A 22,944-nucleotide genomic window follows, 5' to 3' on the forward strand; every position below is an offset into this window, starting at 1 on the left:
TAGCTCAGTGATGCTTGTCCTTAGCCTCGGTTTCCTCACCTGTAAAATGCAGGTGACAAAGCCTTCACTTCATAGGACTGCAGATATTAAACTGGGCAATGCATAGAAATCACTTAGTATAATGCTTCCCTGCTAAGTAATCAATAACTGTTAGCTGCTGCTATTAATATTATTATCATTTATATTATTATGGTTTATTACCTTGTAGGGTAATCGTGAGAATGAGCTTAAAAAAAGTATATTGTATACAGTAGCGCAGTGCCTAGCACCACAGTGTGTGTGTGTGTTTCTTTTTAACACAATGCAAATTAATAAATGTGTGTGCATATACATATATACATATATTTTTAAGGGAACTAGAATCATGTTCTACATATTGTTTTGTAACCTGATTATTATACTTAATACATTTTAGGCACTTTCCTGTACTGTTCATATTCAGGAATACTTGTATTTTACAGCGATAATGGTAGACCAGCAGTGCACCCTGGGAGTGGGAAGGGTGTTAGCAGTTCGTAGTAGTAGTGCAGTCTCCCTGTGTCTCATCGTCCAGAGGTGGTAGAAGGCACCCAGGAGCCAGCAGTCCACTGTCACTTGCTGGCCCTGAGCTGTCAGAAGAGGCTCTCTTGAGCCTTCCTGCCTGGAGCATTCTCTTGAGGAGTAAGAATAATTTAACCTGACAGATCCTGGGAGAAGGATCTCAACAAATAATTATGAATTACTCCTGATCCTTTGACTTAATCCAGTGGCATCCATAATGAGGTGTGTGTATGAAGGTCCATAGGAGGCAAAAGGAAATATTAGAACTTACGTTTCTATTTAATTTGAATCTCCCTTACAATCTCTGTTTTTTGTGTTATTTATTTTATTAATTTTTGGCTGTGTCGCACAGCTTGTGGGATCTTAGTTCCCTGACCAGGGATTGAACCTGGGCCCTCGGCAGTGAAAGTGTGGAATCCTAACCACTGGACAGCCAATTCCCTGTGTTATTTTAAAATACATTAATATAGCAGCACTTTTTTTATAATAATAAAATAAAAATTTGTAACTTGAAGGTGCATGCTCATATTCTTTTAACTGATAGGAATATACAAAATTGTATCTAGGGTATTATTTCCAGGGTGTCTGGTTGTATGGTATAAATTAATTTATCCTGGACACTAGGTTGATTTGACCTAACTTTTAACTTCAATCTCAAAAGGTAAAGGAGGAGTTTGCCAATTTAATGTTGTACCATATTTCAGTCCTAGGACATTTCAAAAGGATTACTCATGTAATAGTAATAATAGTAATAGTAGTAATAATATCATATTGTATTTTACAAAGCTTTCCAATGCCTCATTGATAATAATATAGAAACAAGCTTAGGCAATAGAATAATCACTGATTCTCAAATGTAATTGCTTCATGTGTATTAATTACAAAAGCATTGATCATAGTATTAACGTTTTTGGTGTACATTTACAAAGGAAAAAGAAAGTTGAGGTTTAGTAGCACAGAAAAACACTAGCTTTAAAAATTAAATCTGAAATCGTGAAAAAAGTTCCAACTTCCCTAGTAATCAGGAATGATTACTGAGTGCAGGTTGACTGTAAATGCAAATCGAAACCTTAAAGTACAATTTCTTGCCCCTCATACTGGCAGAAGTGTTAAAGTCTGATGATTTTCCAGGGTTGGTGAGGATGCTTTGGTGCAAGGGGTGTAAATCGGCACAGCCACTTTGGAGGACAGTTTGGCAACGTTTTCAGAGATAAAAATGCTCATGCCATTCACTGTCTCTGGATCTGCCCTAGGGAGATACTCAGACACAAAGAGGCACATACAAGCATGTTCACTGCAGCCGTTAATGGCAAACAGTTGGAGACAGCCATCATTGGGGGAACATTAAAAAGATAGTGACTTAAAAAAATTAAAATGGAGGGGAGGGATAAATTAGGAGGTTGGGATTAACACTTACACACTACTATATATAAAATAGATAACCAACAAGGACCTACTATATAGCATAGGGAACTATACTCAATATTTTATAATCTGTAAGGGAAAATAATCTGAAAAAAAAAATATATATATATATATATATGTTTACCTGAAACTAACATGACAGCGAAAATCAACTATACTTCAATAAAATTTTTTAAACAGTAAAGTAGAATTTATATAACATAAACTTTATAATTTTAAAGTGTAGAATTCAGTGCTTTTTAGTGTATTTACAGGGTTGTGCAACCATCACCACTATCTTAATTCCAGAACATTTTTATCACCTCAAAAAGATACTCTCTGCACATTAGCAGTCACTGCCTATTTTCCCCCTCCCCTTTCCACTGGCAACCACTAACCTACCTCCTGTCTCTAGATTTGTCTGTTCTGGACATTTCATATGAATGGAACCATACGATCTGGCCTTTCGGGGGTGAGGGTGGGGCGACCGTTTTATTGTGATATAATTCACATACCATGCAAGTTACTCGTTTTAAACGTACAGTTCAGGGTTTTAGTATATTCACAGAGTTGTGCAACCATGACAACAATTTTAGAACATTTCATCACCCCAAAAAGAAGCCCCATACCCTTTAGCTATCATCCCTGAAACTCTCCTCCCCAGCCCCAGGAAACCATTTCTGTCTCTATAGAGACAAAGGCAATCTATAGATTTGCCAATTCTGAATATTTCATATCAGTGGATCATAAAAGATGTCTTTTGTGTCTGGCTTCTTTTACTTAGCATGTTTTCAAGATTCATCCACACATTGCAATATGTGTCAGTACTTCATTCTTTTCTACTGCCGGATAACATTCCATTGTGTGGATATACCACATTTTGTTGATCCATTCATCAGTTGGTGGACATTTGCGTTGTTTCCACCTTTGGGCTAATAATGCTGTTATGAACATCCATGTACAAGTTTCTGTACGAGCATAGGTTTTCTATTCTCCTTTGTAGAATTGCTGGGTCATATGGTAATTCTGTTTTACTTTTTGAGGAATTGCCAAACGTTTCTACAGCAGTTGTGCCATTTTACTTTTCCACCATTGATGTATTAAGGGTTCCAGTTTCTCTATATCCTTGCCAACACTTATTTTCCATTTAAAAATAGTTATAGCTGTCCTAGTGGGTATGAACTGGTGTCTCATTGTGGTTTTGATTTCCATTTCCCTAATGACTAATGATGTGGAGCGTCTTTTCTTGTGCTTATTGGCGATTTGTGTATCTTCTTTGGAGAAATGTCTATTCAATCTGTGGCATCTTTATGCTGTGCTGTAGAGCTGTTAAAAAGGAATGAGGCAGATCTATATGTAGTCACCCCTGATCATTACACTGAGCAAAATAGCAGGTAGTAGAAACTACCTGCTATAGGACTTCTCTGGCGGTCCCGTGTGCTTCCATTGCAGGGGGCACAGGTTCGATCCCAGGTCTGGGAACTAAGATCCCACGTGCCGGGCAGCCAAAAACAAGAAAAAAAAAGATGCATTATAGTACCATAAGCTTTATATAAATACACATGTGTGCCATGTGTTACATACACACACCCCCTAGTACTGTATGGTAAATATAAATATGTAAGAGCATAGGGAAGGGTCTGGTAGAATAGTCCCCAGACTTATCAAGATGCTTGGTTACCTTGGGGCAGGGAGAGAGAGAACTAGTGGGGGTGGGATTTCATCAAAAGGGACTTTTGTCTTATTTATAACATTTTACAAAGTATTCATGAACTATCTGGTTAATAAAAAATTGTATGAAAACTCCTTAAAATATATACACAGTTTAAAAATATAAGAAAAAGAAAGCAACTGGGGAACTCTAGAGAGGGGTTAGAATCAGTGCTTTCATGCCACGTTGAAGTGAATGTACAATTACTGTTCGGAAAATGTCATTGATCATTGATTCCCTTTATGGCTCAGACCTATTTCGTCTTATATCCTTTTTATCAAAACAGTTTTGTTGGGCTTCCCTGGTGGTGCAGTGGTTGAGAGTCCGCCTGCCGATGCAGGGGACACGGGTTCGTGCCCCGGTCCGGGAAGATCCCACATGCCGCGGAGTGGGTAGGCCCGTGAGCCATGGCCGCTGAGCCTGCGCGTCCGGAGCCTGTGCTCCGCAACGGGAGAGGCCACAACAGTGAGAGGCCCGTGTACCGCAAAAAAAAAAAAAAAAAAAAGTTTTGTTGGTCTTTTACTAATATATAAAAATACAAATAGTAGAGAGGTTTATAAAGTTAAAATTAACTGATCCTCTCTTCACCTCAAACCCCTCCTTCCCCATGACAATTAGTGTTAGTGCAGCTTCTTTTCCTAATAAACCTCTGTGTTTTTGTATGTTCTTCTCACCCCACCCAATAAGGTGTGTTTCGTCAGCTTTCTGTTGTTGATGGGAAAAAGCTCCTTCCCCTCTAGGGGTAAGGGAAGTCCTTTTTTTTGGCTGCATTGGGTCTTCATTGCTGTATGCGGGCTTTTCTCTTGTTGCAGAGAGCGGGGGCTACTCTTGGTTGCGGTGAGCGGACTTGTCATTGCAGTGGCTTCTCTTGTTGCGGAGCACGGGCTCTAGGCGCGTGGGCTTCAGTAGTTGTGGCTTGTGGGCTCTAGAGCACAGGCTCAGTAGTTATGCCACACGGGCTTAGTTGCTCCGTGGCATATGGGATCTTCCCGGACCAGGGATCGAACCCGTGTCCCCTGCATTGGCAGGCGGATTCTTAACCACTGCGCCACCAGGGAAGTCCGAAAGGGAAGTCTATCTTTAAGCATCTGTGATAGTGGTCTTCAGCCTTGCTTTGTATCACCCCCTACCAGAGATCGTTATTTTGCAGATCCCAAGTTCTGCTCAGGTGTCTTTATTTCATAAAAAGCTCCCATGATGATTCTGATGAGGCCACAGGGTTAAGAATCATTAATCTAGTGAGTAACAGAGCAATCATAAATTGTACCCATGATGCTTCTTCGAGAATTATTTTTGGTAGGTTCTTTATGAGAGAGTAATGAGCCTGTCAGCTTTGTGGAAACATGCCTGAACTAAGATGGTCTGTTTTGTTCCAGGAATTTCACAGAATTTTCACTTTAGGTTATTTTCAGCATTGGAGCTTTAACTCTAACTAAATACTCTACATAGAGCTACCATTTGAGCCTGAGAAAGTGATCTTGGATTCCTTTTTGAAAACGGTAGGAATAGGTAGTACAGGGCAAACTTAGCTTTCTGCCATTTCAATCGAAAATGAGTGGATATAGCAAGAATGACAGATGCTTAAATCTTCCATGCCAGGCAAACTATCCCTAGGTCTTGTTTTGTAAAGTTTTTTCACCTCTCCCCCCACCCCCACCCCCAGCCCCAGATTTTTGTAGACTTTTTTTTTTTTTTTGCAGTACGCGGGCCTCTCACTGTTGTGGCCTCTCCCGTTGCGGAGCACAGGCTCCGGACGCGCAGGCTCAGCGGCCATGGCTCACGGGCCCAGCCACTCCGCGGCATGTGGGATCTTCCCGGACCAGGGCACGAACCCGTGTGCCCTGCATTGGCAGGCGGACTCTCAACCACTGCACCACCAGGGAAGCCCTGGACTTCTTTATAGTATGTTTGCCTGAGATGCAAGTGAGAAACTCACGTGATTCATAAAACTCCCCACGAATTTCCATTCTTAATGTTTTCAGACGTAAAACACAGAAATTCATAGATGCCATTTAGAGACGTAATAATAATCAGTTTCTTTAGAATAATAAACCTGAGTAATCTTTCTTATATCTTAAATTTTTTTAAACTTTACATTTTCTCTTCTAGGTATTCTCATGGGAGCAGTTATAAAAATTATAGAGTTTAAAAAACTGGCAAATTGGAAGGTAGGTTTACCCAATTGTTCTTTTTTTTTAACATATTTACAATTTTTATTGGTTCTTAAGTTTAGTAACACTGATTATGGTGGCTTTCTTATCATTCCTTGACGGTCAGTGAAGTTTATATTGTCCCATTAATTTTTTAACATTCTGGTAGATTAGGGTTGATATCTTTACATCTGAGTTTTCTGAAAAAGCATAAATCTCACACTTTCAAATTAACATAGGCGCATTCAATGCCATGTTTTGTTATTTACTTGCATTTTTATAATCTTAGACTAACTTGCTGTATACAGGGCTCTAATTAGCATTTAACATTAAACAATGTTTATTGCTCCTAATTCCATTCTGACAGCTGAGCCCAATAAGACATATCTGCCCAGCACTGTAGACCTTACAGAACGCTTTATATACTGTAGCTTTTGTCATCCTCATGACAACCATGGAGGCAGATTGACCACGTATTATCCCCGTTTTTACAGATGAAGAAAGTGACCTCTGAGGGGTTGAGACATGTCTAACGTCACAGAGCTAGAGAGCGGTTGGGTTGGCTCTTGTGTCCAGACCCTCTGGTTCTATGTGTTCTATATTTTCTCTGCCACACCATGCTGTCCTCACTTGTGGATGTTCCCACCCTTACGTTCACACAATGGTCATTAGAGCGTGAGGTCCAAGGACTAATTGAAACTCAAGTTTCAGCTTAAACTTTGAGCATCTATATCGAGTAGGGAGTTTAACAAGTGTGTAACAAAACTGATTTTGTGGAGGGAAATAAGGTCCATTTCAAAATATTAAAAGAATTGTATGGTTAAAATGTGTCACATTTGAGCCCTTCCTACTTTGACGCAGCTCCTAGGTGTGAGGATTAATTTACCTGTGGAACTGTAGAGTATAAATTTGCAAAACAGGGCTTCCCTGGTGGCGCAGTGGTTAAGAATCCGCCTGCCAGTGCAAGGGACACAGGTTTGAGCCCTGGTCCGGGAAGATCCCACATGCCGTGGAGCAACTAAGCCCGTGCGCCACAACTACTGAGCCTATGCTCTAGGGCCTGCGAGCCACAATTACTGAAGCCTGTGCACCTAGAGCCTGTGCTCCACAACAAGAGAAGCCCACCACAATGAGAAGCCCGCACACCGCAACGAAGAGGAGCCCCCGCTCACCACAACTAGAGAAAGCCCAAAGCCCACACACGGCAACGAAGACCCAATGCAGCCAAACATAAAGAAATAAGTAAACTAAAAAAAAAAATTTGCAAAACAAGCCTCATGGTCTGACGTAAAACACAATTTGAAGCTGTTATAAATAATATTCAGGATATATTTTATTAAATGAATTCTCAAAATGTACATTGAGCTTGGAATATTTCTAGAACTACCCTCAGCTGGGGAAGGGGCTAGGCAGGCCCCACTGGAGCATGCTGTGTATGAAGCTCAACTGGTTCAGTTTAACCCCCCTCCCAGTAGCTTCTGCAACTGGTTCAGTTTAACCCCCCTCAGAGTGGCTCATTCTAGGGCAGGAGCAACTGACTGTACACTCTTTCTCAACTCTTAGACTAGATAGAGCCTGATGTGTAAATACCACCTGCTAACACATTTTGTTTGATTTAAAATCAATTGATCAAAATTGGAATCGATTTTAAAACAATTAAAAAATCATTAAGTTTTTTGTTTTGTTTTATTTTGTTTTTCATGGAGGAGAAAGAAAGAGTGGCTTTATTTCTTTGCCAGGCAAAGGGGGAACACAGTAGGTTAGCACCTCAAGAACTGTGCCCCCAGTTTTATTTTAAATGTTATTAATCTATACAAAATTCTAGAAATTTCACATGGATTTTTTTTAATATTTTAAACTGCTTAATTTGTAATCTTTTTAAAAAATTAATTAAAGTATTTATTTTTGGCTGCATTGGGTCTTCGTTGCTGCGCGCGGGCTTTCTCTAGTTGCAGTGAGTGGGGGCTACTCTTCGATGTCATGAGCAGGCTTCTCTTGTTGTGGAGCACGGGCTGTAGGCACGCAGGCTTCAGTAGTTATGGAATGCGGGCTCAGTAGTTGTGGCTCACGGGCTTAGTTGCCCCAAGGCGTGTGGGATCTTCCCGGACCAGGGCTCAAGCCTGTGTCCCCTGCATTGGTAGGCGGATTCTTAACCACTGCGCCACCAGGGAAGTCCTCACATAAAAATTTGAACTTCTAGCTTCTCTCAAAGAAGCAGAAGCTCTCTCAACACCAGGCCCACATTCCCCACAGCAGAGATCCGAGGCACTGAGTGCAGCTGCAGCCCTGGGGAACGCTGTATGAAACCTTCTCCGAGCAGGAGGAGGAAAGGTTATCTTTTATTTTTAGTTTTATATGCTTCGGTATTATTAAATTTATTTTTCAACAGATGTTAGTTTTCAAGTTAAATAATAATAATATATTGAATAGTATAGATGAGTGAACCACAGTTGGGTGGTGAATGTAATTAAGTGCCCTGAAGAGCCATCTAGACAACCAGTGCTTGACCTCAGAAACGGGTGAGGTTTTTAGGCTAAAACCATTGGGCAGGCTTTCTGGAGGAGCAGGTGTTTGTGGAAGCCAAAGCAGGAAGTAGGATCTGTTTGGAAACTGGGTGCTGCAGTGAACAGGGGAGGTAAGAAAAACAGTGAAGTTGCTGGGTATTTTCTTTCCATGTAGGTCTGTTTCCAGACTGTCCTGCTGGGCCTGCCTTCTACCTATATTGTCATATGCTTAATATGTTTCTTTAAGTCAACTTGCTTTTTTGTGTATATAAGTCTTTATAGCAGTTTTTTAAAAGCTTTTATTGTGGTAAAATATACGTAACATAAAATTTAGCATTTTAGCCATTTTTAAGTGTACAATTCAGTGGCATTAAATACATTTACAGTGTTGTTTAATCATGACCACTATCTATTTCCAGAATTTTTCATCATCCCAGACGGAAACTCTACCCATTAAACAATTCCCTATTCCTCTCTCCCTACTTTGTTTTCTACTTTCTATTTTTCTTAGTATTTTCTATTTTTTTAGTAGCCCCTATTCTACTTTCTGTGTTTATGAATTTACCTATTCTAGGTACCTCAAATGGGTGGAATCATATAATATTTGTCCTTTTTTATCTGGCTTATTTTATCAGTACTTAGCATGATGTGTTTTTTCTGTTTTGTTTTGTTTTGTTTTTGCGGTACGTGGGCCTCTCACTGGTGTGGCCTCTCCCGCTGTGGAGCACAGGCTCCGGACGCGCAGGCTCAGCGGCCATGGCTCACGGGCCTAGCTGCTCCGCAGCATGTGGGATCTTCCCAGACCGGGGCACAAACCCGTGTCCCCTGCATCGGCAGGTGGACTCTCAACCACTGCGCCACCAGGGAAGCCCTAGCATGCTGTTTTTAAGGTTCATCCACTTTGTAGCCTGTGTCATAACTTGTTTCCTTTTTATGGCTGAATAATATTCCATGGTCAGTATATATGACACTTTGTTTATCCATTTATCTGTTGATGGGCCCTGGGGTTGTTTCCACCTTTTGACTGTCGTGAATAATGCTGCTATGAACGTTGGTGTACTATATACATTTATTTTAAAGGAAACATTATAATACTGTTTTAAGTGGGAAACCAATATTGTTTTATAAATAAATACGATAAAAACAAAGTGGTACATTTGCTTGCTGAAGCCTCTGAGGACAAGCCTGTCCTCTTTGTCAAAAAGGGGGATCAGCATATTGGAGAGAGGCTTAACACGGTAGCACCAAACTGACGCGTCTGACTTAATTGGGATTGAGAAAGAATCAAAAAGGGCTGACTTTCTCAATCCGTGGGGTCAGTGGTATTCAACACACATCGCTCAAGTACCACCTAAAACCACATCAGATCACTTCAGGGGAGATACTGCCCAAAGGAACCTGGGATCTTTCTGTGACACTATTCACTGTAAGGTGGTGTGTGCATTTCCTGTGGCTTCTGTAACGAATTACCACAAATTGGGTGGCTTAAAACAGCAGAGATTTGTTCTCTCATAGTTCTAGAGGCCAGAAGTCTGAAATCAAGGTGTTGGCAGGGCCACACTCCCTCAAGGGAGTGAATCCAGGCCCTAGGGGAGAATCCTTCGCTGCCTCTTCCGGCTTCAGGTGGTCCCAGGCATTCCTTGGTGATGGCAGCCTAACTCCTGTCTCTGCCTCAGTCTGTCCTCATGTGCCTTCATCTCTGTGTCTGTGTGTCCCTTTCTGTCTCTTTTAAGGACACTGTCATTGGGTTTAGGGCCCACCCTAATCCAGTGTGGTCTCAGCTGTGATTCTTCCCTTAATTCCATCTGCAAAGACCCTATTTTCAAATCAGGTCGCATTTTGAGGTTCCAGGTCACATGAATTGGGAGGAGAGGACACTGTGAACCCACTGCAGGTGGGTTCTCCTTTTTCCCAGGGGGTGTTTTGTTTCTGAAACTCCCAGAGTCTCTGCAGTGGCCCAACTGCACAGATCCTGCGAATAGCTTGCCCCACAAAGCACAGAGATCGGCCCATTTCTTTTCACATGGCCCCAGTCTGAGTCATGAGCTTGTGATACAGGCGGTTATTTTAAGACTTAATAAGGCATTTTCAGAAGTCATCATTTGCTTCTATTTTGAGCCTTTTTTGAATGTTATTTTAGTCTTTATGGTAACAGCCGTACATTTGTAAGGATACATTTATCATTCTTTTGAATAGGGATTTTGACAAGAAGTCAGACTGTCAAGATTGTGACATAGAAGTTTTCATATGAAAAGGGCCTGATTTTGCAGTATTAAATAGACTGCGTATTACCTATAGTCATTTTGGGTTTGAGAACCAGTATGTATTTTCCCCCAATCCACCAACAACTAGAGAACTGTATTACTATAGAAGATGAAATTATTATTCCATTCCCCCCAAAGGTGGCCATATTCTAAAAATACCTTTCATAATGGTACTTAATATTTGAATCTGAAAGCATGACAAGGGGCTCGCTTTATAGCCATGTCCCAGGTTGCAAGGGCATCAGGTGAGGACTGTTTCATCACATCAGATTTAGGAAAATGGCATAGTTGTCTATGACATGCAGAGAAAAGGCAGGGCTATTTTAAACATGAGTAGGGTTTACTCTTCCTCTAAGTGGATTGTTTTAGGGCTTACCGTTAACCTTTTTCCTGGAGGAATCCAATTTGTGGACTTCTTTTTGAAAGCGTTCTATTTGAATTGAAATGTTTTCTATATTAAAATTAGTTTTCTTTCCTTAGTAAAGAATAAAAAACATACCGCTGTATGTTTGGAAGTGGTTCATTCTGCTATTTATTTTGCTGGTCACCTTTTAAAATCATTTGTCCTACATTTTTAAATGCAGGTTTTGAGAGTTTTGTATATTTGTTTGTTTTTGTCTCTCCTTTTGTTTGTTTTTGTCGCTCCTTTTGTTTGGTTTTATTATCAGGTGGTGGTTTAAGCATTGTATTTTTCCACTGGGCCAGGTTCTAAGAGAACAGTTACTTTGGCTTTTCATTGATGGATTTATTTCTTAATTACACAGATTTCATGCCTCTGAAAATATCCATTTTATATTTACAGGAGGAAGAAATGTTTCGTCCAAATATGTTTTTCCTCCTTTTGCTTCCACCTATTATATTTGAGTCAGGATATTCATTACACAAGGTAAGACTCAGGCACACATTAGTGCTTTTGGTCCGGGTGGCTCCGTGTGTTTGTAAGGCAAGTTCCTTAAAAGCTCAGGTGTTAATTTAGCAGTGGTGGCTCTGTGTGAACACCCTGGCGTGTGTGGTAGAAGCTAGACTGTCATGCCTGACTTGTAGAGGGAGCAAACATGGTCAGTGGGCTGCTTTCATGGTTTTAGGCAGTGTGGCTTACTAGTGTTTTCCATAGAGGGGTACTTTGCCTAGAAAGAAATAGCCAAAGTGATTTTGGTGGTACACAGGTGTTACATTGACTCCTCTTGGACACAGACTGACCCATGTTAAGAGGACAGACTGTGTCCTGGGATGACAGGGACAGGTGCCCCAGGCCTACTGGTTCTCTCACGTCACCATATCGGGCCTTTCTCCTGCCTTGGGCCCATCCATCCTTCAGTGTCTCCCCTCTCAGGGCACTACCCTGGGCCTCAGCTCCCAGCCATTATGCCCTTTAAGCCCCAGTCTCCATTCCTTCCCACCCTCTCCCTGGCCGTGCTTTTCCTCACCAGACTGGAGCCCCATCCTTCCCCCTAGTCTTCCACCTCCTTCTGGCCCAGCCACCTACTCCCACAGTTGCTCCGCTCATTCTTGGCTCCCTGACCCTGGAGAGCAGCATCACTGGCCCCTGCTCAGTTCTCTGCTTTGCTCTGGCATTTCTGGTCTCTGTCTTCCAGCTTCCAGTGGGGCTCTTTCTGCCTGGGCAGGAGCTTCTCGCTTTTAAGCCAGTTTGTGTGTGTACCTGAGTCTTTTCCTTGTCTATGAGTTCCTTTTTTTTTTTTAATTTGTGTAGCAAACTTGTTTTTTTAAATACATTTATTTATTTATTTATTTATTTATTTATTTATGGCTGCGTTGGGTCTTCGTTGCTGCCTGCGGGCTTTCTCTAGTTGCAGCGAGCGGGGCTACTCTTCATTGCGGTGCGCCGGCTTCTCATTGTGGTGGCTTCTCTTGTTGCGGAGCGTGGGCTCTAGGTGTGTGAGCTTCAGTAGTTGTGGCATGCGGGCTCAGTAGTTGTGGCGCACGGGCTCTAGAGCGCAGGCTCAGTAGTTGTAGCGCACAGGCTTAGTTGCTCCGTGGCATGTGGGATCTTCCCGGACCAGGGTTCGAACCCATGTCCCCTGCATTGGCAGGCGGATTCTAAACCACTGCGTCACTAGGGAAGTCCATATGAGTTCTTTTTAAATATAAGTGTATTTAAGTTTTAAAATAAAAAGGTGATTCAACTTAAAATACTAGTAATACAACAGTTATTTTGTAAATATGATTTTTAAAAACTGTGAAGGTTGGAAAGACTAAGGATCGGCATATCTTTGGAGAGAGGAAAGAGCCTGGACTTTAGAGCCGGAGAGACCTAGGCCTAATCATGCGCTGCCCCCTATAGGTTCCTCTTGAGTAGAGTAGAAATTAAAAACAGAGGACAAAAAGATCCCCAAAACCCTACCTCCTAGGTTGCTTTGAGATTTACATTAGATGAAAGTGTATGCAAAGCACCACTCACCACATTAAATAATTGGTAGTGCTTCTTGTTATTATCTATTATAACATGACTAGTGTTACTACTAATAATAATGTAATAAACTTGAGTTAAATTTGTTATGAGAGTTTTGGTAAAAACATACAAATTAAATTTTTAATTTTCCTCCTGGATATTAAAGCAAAATTATTCTAAGATGTTCAGGCCAGATTTTTTTTAAGTTATTATTTTATTGTGCATTAATCAAAAGAAAAAGTGAAAAGGAAATTTAATATTAAAAAAGTCCCATATCTTATAAACCATTACTGACATCAGATAATTGTTAAAAAGAAAACAAGCAAGAAGGATTTGAAGGTCAGTATCTCTCACTCTTTAATTTTGTGAACAAATCTTGAAAGAACTGAGCAGATTATGAAAATATTTCAAAACAGTGCTGAAGAAAATGGATTGATTTTTTTTTTTTTCCCTTTGGCTGCCACTCGGCATGTGGGATCTTAGTTCCTCGACCAGGGATTGAACCTGGGCCCTCGGCAATGAGAGCAAGAGTCCTAATCACTGGACTGCCAGGGAACTCCCAAAAAATGATTCGATTTTGACTTAAAAACATAAGACTGGTTATTATATTAGCACATGTAAACTTTTTATTTTCTAATTTTTTGGAGGGAGGGGAAATAAACTTATTCAAAATTTGAGGAAAATAGTAGTTTCTTAAGAGAAGAAATTTTTGAAGATGGCTTTACAGCAGAAACTGTGACAATTTATGTGAAAGGGACTAGTGTGAGTTGGAATGGGAATTCAGAGACTTCTGTCCACTGCCTACCCACCCCCAAAGAAGATAGGAAGTTGACTTTATTTTAATATTGCTATATTTGCTGACGTAAATTTGGACTTGGAATAAAAATTTCAGTACAGTTATCATCAGTTGGTATGTATTAGGTAGGCAGCTATTTGGTTCTTTAAATTATTAATATAAAGAATAGAACTTTTTAAAAAATAAATTTATTTATTTATTTACTTTTGGCTGCATTGGGTCTTCGTTGCTGCGCGTCGGCTTTCTCTAGTTGGGGCGAGCGGGGGCTACTCTTCATTGAAGTGCACAGGCTTCTCATTGCGGTGGCTTCTCTTGTTGTGGAGCACGGGCTCTAGGCTCGCGGGCCTCAGAAGCTGTGGCTCACAGGCTCTAGAGCGCAGGCTCAGTAATTGTGGTGCACAGGCTTAGTTGCTCCGCGGCATGTGGGATCTTCCCGGACCAGGGCTCGAACCCATGTTTCCTGTATTGGCAGGCGGATTCTTAACCACTGCACCACCAGGGAAGCCCAAGAATAGAACATTTTTTAAATTATGTCTGAGAGAAGCAGATAAATTTGCTTTATGTAGCAAAGGGAAGTTCTTATAGTGGGGCAACTTGAATTTGGGTAACTTTCCAACATCCAGATTAATATTAGCCAACGACGTAAGTTATATCAGAATTAGATCCCTATAAACAGACCAAGGCTTAGTGTAATCTATTTTTAAATAACAAAATTAAGCAGCTCTCTGCAAAGAAAAACTCATAGATGAAAGCCTTTTGTTTAGGAAAAAACCAAATCATTGTGTTTGCCTTGAGCTATTTTAAAGTTCTTTGTGTGCTAAAGATTGAGATGCCAAACAAAGTAATTGAATGTCTGATTATGGTCAGCCAAATCAAAATTGCAAAAAATGAAGCAAAGAAACTTCCTGAAGGAGATAGGCTTAGTGGGTTGTCAGTGCTGAGCTGAGGACAGTCTTCTGAAGTGAGCTTTAAAGTATCAGTTCCTGGGAATTCCCTCATGGTCCAGTGGTTAGGACTCAGCACTTTCACTGCCGAGGGCCCGGGTTTCAATCCCTGGTCAGGGAACTAAGATCCCACAAGCTGCATGACGTGGCCAGAAAAAAAAAGTATCAGTTCCTGTTGTTCATGGCTTGACAATTTCTGAGCGAAAAAATGGTTTTCCTTGTCCAGACCCACAATCACGGACCATCAAGTTACCCTGGCCTTATTCCTAAACAGAGTCCACAGGGTTCTAATAAATAGCTTAATTTTTTAAATTTTATGGAAATTTGAAAGATGTTACCATACTGCTTGGACTCAAATATTTTCTCTTAAATGCTGTATAGATGGGAATATATTTTATCTATCATATTTGATGATACTAATAGAGTGAAATAAAATTGCTTAAAAGATGTGGACTACAAAAAGGAGCTTCTGATAGTATAAACTATTATCTTGACATTCTTTGTAGCAATGTACCTTTTCTTAATTAATTGAAAAATTATAATTATATAAACTTCGGACTTTAATCAGACATGAAACACAGTTAATTCCTTTAGTACCTATTCATGGGGCATCTTGCGTCTCACAGGCTGTATGCCAGTGACTGTTATACAAAAGCAGATGTGGTCTTTGCCCCCATTGAGCCTGCAACCTAGTGGGAAAGACAGATACCAAATAATTACATAAAATAAATGTAACGTTTCAGCTATGTCAAGTGCTACCAGGAGAGAGTCACTGTGCATTGAGAGCATAGACTGGGATCTGACTTGGGTAAGGGATCAGAGAAGGCTTCCCTCAGGAAGAGTCAAAATGTCCTGAGATCTTGGGACGATTAAAGTTCACTAAGCGAAGGGGAAGGAAGAGTGGTCCAAGCCCAGGGAGCATGATGTGTTTGAAAAACAAAAAGCTACTAGTGTGACTGGAACCCAGAGAACAAAGGGGAGGTTAGAGGCCTTCGAGGGGTCAAACCATCCAGGCTTTGGTTGGGTTTTAACTGCGTTTTGAGTGGAAGTGGGGGTCAGAATGTAGGCAGCACAGTCAGACTTATCTTTCGCAGAGATCATTCTGGAAGCACTTGGAGAGCAAGAGGGCAAGGGCCAGGGCTGGTTGAGACTTGTTAGAAGCTATTGCAGTGATCCAGGGGAGAGATGATGGCAGTTGGGCAAGGGCAGTGGGGATGGTGATGGAGAGAAGCAGGGAGATGTGAGTGACGTGGGGAACGCAAAAGCCACAGGACTTGGCTCTGCATTGCATGTGGGGGTGAGGGAAGATGCCCAGGTTTCTAGAGCTTGCCAACCAAGGTGGGTGATGGTGCCCTTTACAGAGAATCAAGCATGTGAGGAGGGCCAGCTGTGGGGTCCATGACTTCACTGAGCAGACCAGCCTTTCTAATCATTCCTCTCATTTCTGTTCTCTCAAACAGGGTAACTTCTTTCAAAATATTGGTTCCATCACCCTATTTGCTGTTTTTGGTACGGCAATTTCCGCTTTTGTAGTAGGTGGAGGAATTTACTTTCTGGGTCAGGTAAGGAAAACATCTTTGAAAACTTTGAAAACCTTAAATTCTTAGAGCTCATGCAGGGCAGTGGGGTAGTGACACCTCATGGGGGTTTTACAGTCAAGGTAAATGCTCTCCTGCAAAGAAATCCGGACTCAAACAAGGCACAGTAAAGGCATGCTGAAGTTGTCTCTCAGTGTCCTCGAGAAGCTTTGGTGTCTAGAATTGAGTGAATCTTTTCCATAATCCCCAAAAGTATTTGATATTATTTGCAAACCAATATTGTCTTAAGTTGGAATACCTAAAAATAAAGCAGAATATATACCATCAAGATCTTCAAATTATAACAGTATCAATTCTGTTGTCCGACTGAATCAAGGTTAAACACTGTTTCTTTAATAAAAATTTGCATTTTAAAAATCAAAGATAATTCTGTATGTCTTCACTCAATTCTAAGCTGTCCTGTAGAATTACTTTCCCTGGATTTTCCACCATTGCTAAACCAATTCCCGGTGTCATCAACTGAGTGTTTTGTACTTTGAATTCAAATTTATTTGAATTAATTTAAACCAGACCTACCTAGGAAGGTAGTATCTGTAGCTTTGCATTATGCACGTCTGTGCATGTCACAGTTCTCTTCCAGTATGGTCAGTTGCAGAAAGTTTCTCCGCCCTAGTTCTGCAAACGCAGTTTGAGATCCAGGCCTTGGGGTAACTGGCAGATTTCTCTTACATGTGTCAGATGTGTCTGCTGCTTTTGATGGCTGTCAGTAAAAGCCCATATATTCCATCTGATTTTCACCTTTACTGCTGCCTCAATGGCACCAGAATAAATCTGTCTGTCATGCAACCTTCTTCATTGCTCAGCTTCCAGCTTCAAATGGGAATAAACTTTAGAGAAGAAAACTCGTTAATTTGGCTTGCAAATATTAGTGTTCATTTTCATACTCCCTGTGTATGATGATTGAATGCATGCCTAAACTAAAACTTAGGAGTTTTCTGTATTTTTCAAGTGGTTTGGGGACTGAAGATTAATGTCCTTATTAGTTTGTAATAAAGCACTAATGGACATTTTAATCTTCTTGGCTGTTCTCCAGGGGTTTTTTTTGTGTGTCTGTGTGTTTGTGTTTTTTATTTTACAGGCTGATGTAATCTCTAAACTCAACATGACAGACAGGTAAACCTTTCATACTGTAACACCCATGTGGCTACTTTTCAGACTGGGGCCAAGTTTTCTCCACATTGATTCCTGGCTGTGGTACTTCTCTATTCTGTCTTTTCGTTTTGCTGACTATTTCTGCTGTAGAATCTATTCTGAATTAATTTGTGTCTCTGAAATGAATCAAAACTATATTGAGGAATTTTGAAGATCTCCAGTCAGAGGGTTGCTGATGGAAATGATTTAGTTTCAGCTTTGAAGGGAATAACTCTTGGTTAGTTAAGTTAACTGCCACCTCACACACACCACACGCTGCACCATTGTCCTTTTATTATTAAGAATCATCTTCAGCTCATTTCTAAGGCTTTGCAATGGCCATAATGAAAAGTTGTCTTCTTGAGAGATTGGAGATGGAGTCCGGGGTGAGGTGTGAATCTTTACTCTGGGATTCCCCCCAAGGCGGTGGGGATGGGGAGGGGGAAGGAGGTGCTCTGTTGTGGGCGCCCTTCTCAGGCTGCAGCTACTCCATTGGGCACTCAGAGCTGCTGTCTAGGAGCCCAATCCAGAAATTTCCATAATTGGCTTAGCAAGAAGCAACCTAGGAAGCCGAAGTTACCAGATCTAGTGCTAAAAAAGTGCACACACACAGCGTGACCTGGTTTCCCGTCTCTGAGAAGTGCAGTGAATATGCAGCCTTGCTCTGTGTTTCTCTCCCGGGAGCACTGGATTCTGTCTTGTGCTTGGCTGGGGAGCTCGGAAGTGGGACCCAGTGCTCTGCCCCGGGGTCCCTTTCACTGGGCCAACCAGAGCTTACAGCCTTCAGCAGCAACTTGGAGATTAAAATCTTGGAGCCCTTTTCGTGAGAAATGTGCCTTTGATAGCATCAAGTCCAGCCTCATTTTCTCTCCAGGGACATAAATTTCAAAGCCTTTGTTGTAAGATAGTCTTGCTATACAAACAAGTAGCGAAAGTCACATCCCTGTTCCATAGGGAGCGTGAAGCCGAGCAGAACTGATGCCATGCATTTTGTAGGTATTTTGCAACTGAAAAGAAATGTTCAAAACCCAGTGGATGTAAAGGAAGATGTCACAGCATTCAGTCCTTCAACCTGTTTGGGGGCAACTGCTTAGAGATACAAAAAACGCTTGATAAATCCTTGTGTAATTGAATTGAACCGGAGGTTGGGATGTTCAGGAAGAGAGGAATAAAAGAATTGGCCCTTAGACAAGCAGAGTAAGAACCAGGTGGAGTTTCTCTCTGTGTGGGCAGACACTTCCTTTCCTGTTAGAAAGTGACTGTCCCACAGATGGGGGGGTGCTCTGGGGGAAATTAGCCAGCAGTCGCAAACCCACACAGCTGCAGGGCCTGACAGAACCCTTCACAGAGGGGAGCTGGCGAGGTGTGTGTCTGGAGGTGGTGACAGTGGTGAGCCGGAGAGCCCATCGTCTGAAGGGGACAGCCACCTCTTAGCTCCACCGGCTAATTACCACGTGGGAACATGGACCCAGAATCGCCAGATACTTAATTGTTTTTTTTTCCAAAAGAGGCCAAGTTTCTAGATTTTAATAGGGAATTTTCCTGTTTTAAATGTTGCCAACTTGATCCATTTTTCAAAACACCATGCAGGTCAAACATGAGGCCCATGGACCTCTGCACGGTAGGAAACATAAAAATAACTTTTTTGCACAGAAGGTTTTACTTCACTGGTGTTTCCTCTGGAGAGCTAATTCACTCATAGATACACCCTAAATTATTTCACCATCCCAGTCCATTTTCTTTTTTTTTTTTATTTTTAAATTTTATTTATTTTTGGCTGCGTTGGGTCTTCGTTGCTGCACACAGGCTTTCTCTAGTTGCGGCGAGTGGGGCTTCTCATTGCGGTGGCTTCTCTTGTTGCAGAGCACGGGCTCTAGGTGTGCGGGCTTCAGTAGTTGTGGCATGCAGGCTCAGTAGTTGCGGCTCATGGGCTCTAGAGCGCAGACTCAGTAGTTGTGGTACAGGGGCTTAGCTGCTCCACGGCATGTGGGATCTTCCCAGATCAGGGCTCCCTGTGTTGGCAGGCAGATTCTTAACCACTGTGCCACCAGGGAAGTCCCCCAGTCCATTTTCTTTTTGTTTTGTTGACGTTGCTGTCTTCTGAGATGATGGAATAAAGAAAACACATTGTTCAGTTGAACTGGCTTCTGGCCTTTTAAAAGACTGGGTCATAAGCTGTGATGTGGAACAGCTGCGGGCAAGATTCAATGCCTGCTTATATTCAGACCTCTCCATGATTCAGGCAGTTCATATTTCCGACTTTCCATGTTCACTGTCAGAAACACTGTGCCCCAATTTAGAGTCTCAGCCAAAGCTAAATGTGTTACATAATTTATGCAAAGCACTTCTCCCCCAACATTTTATTATGGAAATTTCAAACACACAGAAAAGGTGAAGCACTGTACAGTGGACACGCACGTGACCGCCTAGATTCTACAGTCACTGTTTTCACTGGATTTGCTTTAACCACAGATCTTTCCATCTCTCCATCCCTCTGTCCATTCATCAATCCGTCTTCTGGTTCCTGCTGTTTGGTTTTCAGTTCAGGATGCCACAGGAACTATGACAAAGAACATCAGTCAGGCCTCTTTCAGTGCAACTGAAACCCAACACGAACTCGTTTTAGCAAAAAAGAAGTTTGTTGACTCATAGAACAGAAGTGTCCCCGGAGTGATGGCTTCCTGCATGACAGCCTCTGGGGGCCTGTGATGTCAGGAACCTCTCCTCTCTCTGTCTTAGCTGTTCCCTGGTCAACGTCATCCTCAGGTGTGCTCACCCCACGTGGCAGCACCAATGGCTTTCGTCTCACGATCACCCTCGTCATCCCCGCCAAAAGGGCCAACCTAATATCTGGTGACCTGGTAAAATGCCTGGCGATGGACCTCTGACCAGGCTTGGGTCCCCTGCCTACTCCTAGAGCCCCATGCAATACAGGGATGGAAGGTGGAGGAGGCCTGGCTCCACAAAGGGAAATTGGAGCCCAGTGGGGCTGTGGGTGCTGTCCACTGTGTGCTTGCTGAGGGATGGAGGGAGGGGCCCGCGAGCCGCACGGAGTCGTCGCCCAGCACACAACCTGCGGCACACTCCCAGGCTCCCACCCTGCTTTGGGATGCACTTTTTTTTTTTTTTTTTTTTTTTTACTTATTTAGGCCTCGCCGCACAGCTTGCAGGATCTCAGTTCCCTGACCAGGGATCGAACCAAGGCTTTGGCAGTGAAAGAGCAGAGTCCTAATCAATGGACCACCAGGGAAGTCCCCAAGATGTACTTTTTAGATGTTCTTCTTCCTTCGAGGCCTCTGTTATGTCGCTGTGGGTGATGAGAGTGGGAATAAAAGAAGGAGAGGGGAGAGAAGAATCTCTGTGGGTTGCAGAGCAAGGGCTTCAGGCCAGCTGCCAACAAATCATGGCCTCCCGGGTTGGCAGCTGTTCGGTGGAGTTACCTTTTCTTCCCTCCCGGACCCCTCCCTCCTGCCTGCCTTCCCCAAATATCTCTGGGCGCTCACAGTGAGGTGAGAGGCAGGTGAAGTCACAGCTCATAATGCACGCGACAAGCTCTGTGAGGACAGGGCAAGTCTGGGAACTGAAGTCTGAGCTGAGGCCGTCTTTGAAGTGAGCAGGCTCTCCTGCATGAATTCACATTTCCCTCTGGCGCCACCACGGAAACCGGTACGCCAGATTATCGGTTTATGAAGAGAACTGTAACTGGCAGGGCAGCCACACGTCCCTTCCCACCAGCGCTCCTCTCCCTGAGCCCGGAGCCAGATGATCGTGCTGGTGACATACGGTGGACAGAGCACGCTCCAGTCCCCAGGCCAGGTAGCTCCTCATCCCTCCCAGACCGCAAGCTTGGTGCGGGCGGGAAACAGGTGGATGGGCTCTGGCTCACGTCTCCACCCGAGGCTGTCCCCTCGTGGCTCCTGGTGTTGCGGAAGGGGGCAGACCTAACCATTCTGCTGAGCTGGAAGGAAAGCAGTGCCAGGCGAGGCCTTTTGAGGGAAGCAACGAGGGCTTGCAAGAACTCTAAGGGGAAGAAGACAAATGGGCTGCAAGAATAATCGTCCTGACTCCTCAGGCGGCCCCCAAGGCCCCGCAGGGTGACCCGGCCCTGCCTCCCTCCCAGACTCCAACATTTCCAGCCACTTGCCCTCACTGCACTGCTGCCAGGCTCACTGTTTTGTTTCTCAGGCAACCAAGCTTGCTCCACCTCAGAGATAGCTTGCTCTGGTCACTGCCCCCAGGTCTTGGCCTGTCCATCTGCTTCTTGTCAAGTAGGCCCTCGTTTAAATAAGCATCATTTCTTCAGAGAGGCCTTTCCTGACCCCCCCGATCTAAGTGGGCCCCACCCCCATGCCTCCACACCACCCCGCCATGTTACTCTTTCTCTCATCACCCTGACTTCCTGTGTAACACTCGCCTTTTCTAAGTTGACCTTGGCCTCCGGGTATTGCTGTATCCAGTGTAGTGGCTAAGAGCACCCACTCTGAGCCAGATGGCCTGTGTTTGGATCCGGGTTTCGCCACCTCCTAGCTGTCTGACCTTGGGCAAGTTCCTTCACCTCATTGTCCCTCAGTTTTCTCCTATGTAATCAGAGCAATACTAGTACCATTTCATACGGTTGCTTTGTGGATTATTGAGCTACTATATGTAAAGTGCTCAGAACACTGCCTGGCACGTGGTAAGTGCCACATAAATATTTGCTATTATTATAAGCCTTGGGACTTCCCTGGTGGTCCAGTGGTTAAGAATCCACCTTCCAATGCAGGGGACGCAGGTTCAGTCCCTGGTCAGGGAACGAAGATCCCACACGCCGTGGGGCAACTAAGCCCTCACCGCAACTACTGAGCTCGCATGCTCTGGAGCCCGCGCGCTGCAACGAAAGAGCCTGCATGCCGCAACTAAGACCCGACGCAGCCAAATAAATAAATAAACAAATAAATAAATGTTTTTTAAGAAAAAGCCTTAGTGCTTGAAACATGTTAGGCGGTTAATGCCCATTTGTTGGAGGTAGTTAGACCCTCATGAGTACTGGGGTGAGAGCTGCTGGCCTGGTGGTAGGCAGCACTGGTGTCGCTGTCTGCCTCCCAGGCTGCGCAGCCCCTGAAGCAGGCTGCAGTTGCTGCTGACTTTTGGCACTTTCCTAGATGTTGCAGATCTGAGTGGAGGCTGGCGTCGGTCACAGATGGCACTCCGGTGGCCTGGTGGCAAGGGGCAGAGCAGAGGTCAGACCCAGGAGCACATGGGCCATTTAGGGGAGGCCCTCTGGGCCACCATGGTTCCAGCTGCTCTGACCAAGAAGGCTGGGATGGCTGTCATGTATTTAAGCAAAAGTCTTCCCTCTGTCATTGGTCAAAATAAAATCTTGGTATTCTCAGTGGAAAACCAGGCCATTCATAACAACAGCTTGTAGAGTGGGACTTTCACTTCTCCACCCACAATGTTAATTAGCAGGTATTTTAAGTGGAGAAAAAACCACCATCTTCTATAGTTCCTTC

General features: G+C 43.1%; 1 protein-coding gene across 4 annotated transcripts in view; it reads left to right on the top strand.

Annotated features, from left to right (window-relative positions):
- Positions 1-22,944, top strand: part of SLC9A8 (solute carrier family 9 member A8) — a 68,365-nt gene that overhangs the window by 17,736 nt on the left and 27,685 nt on the right. For 3 of the 4 annotated variants that reach the window (XM_060284945.1, XM_060284947.1, XM_060284948.2), the window contains 4 exons: positions 5,765-5,823; positions 11,376-11,459; positions 16,184-16,285; positions 17,355-17,434. In XM_060284945.1, the coding sequence (XP_060140928.1) occupies positions 5,765-5,823; positions 11,376-11,459; positions 16,184-16,285; positions 17,355-17,434 (325 nt within the window). The remainder of the gene's footprint in view (positions 1-5,764; positions 5,824-11,375; positions 11,460-16,183; positions 16,286-17,354; positions 17,435-22,944) is intronic. The other variant, XM_030839047.2, reaches the window with a different exon arrangement.

The sequence above is a fragment of the Globicephala melas genome, chromosome 15, assembly GCF_963455315.2.
Source record: "Globicephala melas chromosome 15, mGloMel1.2, whole genome shotgun sequence".
Taxonomy (NCBI): Eukaryota; Metazoa; Chordata; class Mammalia; order Artiodactyla; family Delphinidae; genus Globicephala; species Globicephala melas.